Consider the following 3,762-nt stretch of genomic DNA (forward strand, 5'->3'; position numbering starts at 1 on the left):
ATTTCCGCTTTCAGATCGAACTATGGAGAGTGTTGGCAGAGCTTATGGGAAAGTTGAAGGACTAGAGTCACTGAACCCGCTTTTGTGTACTTGTTTAATTTGTTTGCAGGTGACTGACAAGGAGTAATCAAACCCCCGGCACTTGAAGTACAGATTGTGAGCGTGTTTAATATTAGGTGTTATTGGGAGGCGAGTGGAGCGGTACAGATTCACACGGTTGCACGAAATGTAATAAATTGGGATTGGTATAGGGTGATCTCACTGAATAGAACACAGTTTAACACAGGCACTGAACCCCAAAAGAAACGCCACTTCATGAAAATACTTCATGAAAGTTTCCCATTGATATATCAACGCATTTTTTAGGTATCACGTTTTTGACATTAGTCTGTATCCAAATTCAATCTTCACGGCCAAAAGGTGACATAAATATGGATATGTGGGTCGCCCAAACGCAGCTTAACAAACGACCATAGTACAAAATTCCGAATGCTTTCCATGAAAATCAAAATTCACTTGCGTTTCCTTGTGCCTTTTCTGATAACCGGCACCCCAATACGTGGATCCATCGTTCTTGAGTCGATACTAGAGCATGCCCAGACTTACGAAGAATCAGAGAAACCAGGCTTTATGACGACTGTAGATGGTTCTCAGGCGGACATTAAAAGCATTGGTAATAATTCGTACAGCCTGGCCAGCACGCAGTCGCCATAGAGTCTGGTATATCTCCATCCACCACAGTAGATACTGGACCCATGCACTTGGTTGTCCAGCCACGACAGTAGATACATGCACCTGATTGTCCAGCCCCGGCAGTAGATACTGGACCCATGCACCTGGTTGTCCAGCCCCGGCAGTAGATACTGGACCCATGCACCTGGTTGTCCAGCCCCGGCAATAGATACTGGACCCATGCACCTGGCTGTCCAGCCCCGGCAATAGATACTGGACCCATGCACTTGGTTGTCCAGCCACGACAGTAGATACTGGACCCATGCACCTGGTTGTCCAGCCACGACAGTAGATACTGGACCCATGCTCCTGGTTGTCCAGCCACGACAGTAGATACATGCACCTGGTTGTCCAGCCACGACAGTAGATACTGGACCCATACACCTGGTTGTCCAGCCACGACAGTAGATACATGCACCTGGTTGTCCAGCCACGACAGTATATACTGGACCCATGCACCTGGCTTTCCAGCCCCGGCAGTAGATACTGGACCCATGCACCTGGTTGTCCAGCCACGACAGTAGATACATGCACCTGGCTGTCCAGCCACGGCAGTAGATACTGGACCCATGCACCTGGTTGTCCAGCCACGACAGTAGATACTGGACCCATGCACCTGGTTGTCCAGCCACGACAGTATATACTGGACCCATGCACCTGGTTGTCCAGCCACGACAGTAGATACTGGCTGTCCAAGCACGGCATTGAGATAAGTGGGGTTTGAGAGGAGCGGGGATTGAGTTGAGAGGGGATAGAAGAGACGGGACTGAGAGAAACGAGGATGGAGTTGAGGCGGGGAGTGAGTTGAGCGAGGATTGAGGGGAGAGGGTATTTTGTTGGTTTCGGGAATGAGGAGACTGTGATTGAGATAAACAAAGATTGAGAGGAGCGGGTATTGAATTGAGCGGGAATTGAGGGTAACTCGGATTGAGGAGATGGTGACTGAGGAAAGCGGGGATCAAATGGAGCGGTGGAGAGCTTGGGTTGAGGGGAGCGGTGATTGAAGAGAGCGGGGATTAGTTTGGAACAGGTGGCGTGGGGTTGGGGCAGTGGGTTGGGATGGGTGGGTTTGGGTGGAGAGGGGTTCGGTGGAGTGGAGTGTGCTTGAGTGGAGTGGGGTTAGGTGGAGCGGGGTTGGGTGGAGCGGGATTAGGTGGAGTGGGGTTGAGTGGAGTGGGATTAGGTGGAGCGGGGTTGGGTGGAGCGGGATTAGGTGGAGCGGGGTTGGGTGGAGCGGGATTATGTGAAGTGGGGTTGAGTGGAGTGGGATAAGGTGGAGTGGGGTTGGGTGGAGCGGTCATTGAAGAGAGCAGGGATTAATTTGGAACAGGTGGAATGGGTTTGGGGCAGTGGGTTGGGTTGGATGGGTTTGAGTGGAGAGGGGTTCGGTGGAGTGGAGTGTGCTTGAGTGGAGTGGGATTAGGTGGAGCGGGGTTGGGTGGAGCGGGATTAGGTGGAGTGGGGTTGAGTGGAGTGGGATTAGGTGGAGTGGGGTTAGGTGGAGCGGGGTTGGGTGGAGCGGGATTAGGTGGAGTGGGATTAGGTGGAGTGGGATTAGGTGGAGCGGGCTTGAGTGGAGTGGGATTAGGTGGAGCGGGGTTGGGTGGAGCGGGATTAGGTGGAGAGGGATTAGGTGGAGTGGGATTAGGTGGAGTGGGCTTGAGTGGAGTGGGATAAGGTGGAGTGGGGTTGGGTGGAGCGGGATTAGGTGGAGTGGGTTTGGGTGGAGTGGGGTTAGGTGGAGCGGTCATTGAAGAGAGCAGGGATTAATTTGGAACAGGTGGAATGGGGTTGGGCAGTGGGTTGGGTTGGATGGATTTGGGTGGAGAGGGCTTGGGTGGAGTGGGCTTGAGTGGAGTGGGATTAGGTGGAGCGGGGTTGGGTGGAGCGGGATTAGGTGGAGTGGGATTAGGTGGAGTGGGATTAGGTGGAGCGGGGTTGGGTGGAGCGGGATTAGGTGGAGTGGGATTAGGTGGAGTGGGATTAGGTGGAGCGGGGTTGGGTGGAGCGGGATTAGGTGGAGTGGGATTAGGTGGAGTGGGATTAGGTGGAGCGGGCTTGAGTGGAGTGGGATTAGGTGGAGCGGGGTTGGGTGGAGCGGGATTAGGTGGAGAGGGATTAGGTGGAGTGGGATTAGGTGGAGTGGGCTTGAGTGGAGTGGGATAAGGTGGAGTGGGGTTGGGTGGAGCGGGATTAGGTGGAGTGGGTTTGGGTGGAGTGGGGTTAGGTGGAGCGGTCATTGAAGAGAGCAGGGATTAGTTTGGAACAGGTGGAATGGGGTTGGGGCAGTGGGTTGGGTTGGATGGGTTTGAGGGGCTTGGGTGGAGTGGGCTTGAGTGAAGTAGGGTTAGGTGGAGTGGGGTTGGGTGGAGCGGTGATTCAGTGGAGTGGGGATTGGATTGAACTGGGATAGGTTGGAGCTTGGATGGATTCAGCGGAGAAAAAGCCCGAAATGTGAAGAGTGAAATCATTTCGCTCTTTTCAAGACCACCATGAAACATTCACAACAATACATGTCCAAAATAGGATAAGTTCTATTTCACTGAAAGACCTTAGGACCAAAGTACTATTCTATTTTCGAGAGTTGTTGCAAATATGTAAGACAGTTCATATTCTAATTAACATAGCAGAGTAGAATTTTCCGTTTTTAACGTAATCGATACATTTTGTTGTTGAGTGTGATGTCCTTAAAACGGCAGTTCGATATATTCACTTCTCGTAGGTTGGGCAAACTAGCAGAGAAAGGACGTATTTGCCCCAACCACGTAGCCTGGCCCCAGGATACCAACCCTCAACTTGAACAGATACGTCCACGGGAATAATCTACGGAAATCTGCGCGTCTGTTTAACTGCACAACTATGCGGACGATAGAGAGGCGGTGGTATGCAACCTTTCCGAATTACGTCATCATCTAACAAAACCCGCCGTTCCCCCCTACACATAAATGTCGTAAGATTTCCAGTCATCGAGACTCTTTTATTACTCGAATCTAAAATTCTTATTCTTTTATTTTCGGATTCATAAAATTC

General features: G+C 51.5%; 2 protein-coding genes across 2 annotated transcripts; both read right to left on the reverse strand.

Annotated features, from left to right (window-relative positions):
* Positions 1-2,048: 2,048 nt before the first annotated feature.
* Positions 2,049-2,483, reverse strand: LOC124112469 (vegetative cell wall protein gp1-like). Its single transcript, XM_046472583.2, has one exon. The coding sequence runs from the start codon at positions 2,481-2,483 to the stop codon at positions 2,049-2,051; it is 435 nt and encodes a 144-aa protein (XP_046328539.2).
* Positions 2,484-2,498: 15 nt separating this feature from the next.
* LOC125373241 (vegetative cell wall protein gp1-like) lies at positions 2,499-2,972 on the reverse strand. The gene has a single exon (XM_048384241.1). The coding sequence runs from the start codon at positions 2,970-2,972 to the stop codon at positions 2,499-2,501; it is 474 nt and encodes a 157-aa protein (XP_048240198.1).
* Positions 2,973-3,762: the final 790 nt, after the last annotated feature.

The sequence above is a fragment of the Haliotis rufescens genome, unplaced genomic scaffold (genome assembly GCF_023055435.1).
Source record: "Haliotis rufescens isolate VD_foot unplaced genomic scaffold, xgHalRufe1.0.p SCAF_5, whole genome shotgun sequence".
In the NCBI taxonomy this organism is placed as follows: Eukaryota; Metazoa; Mollusca; class Gastropoda; order Lepetellida; family Haliotidae; genus Haliotis; species Haliotis rufescens.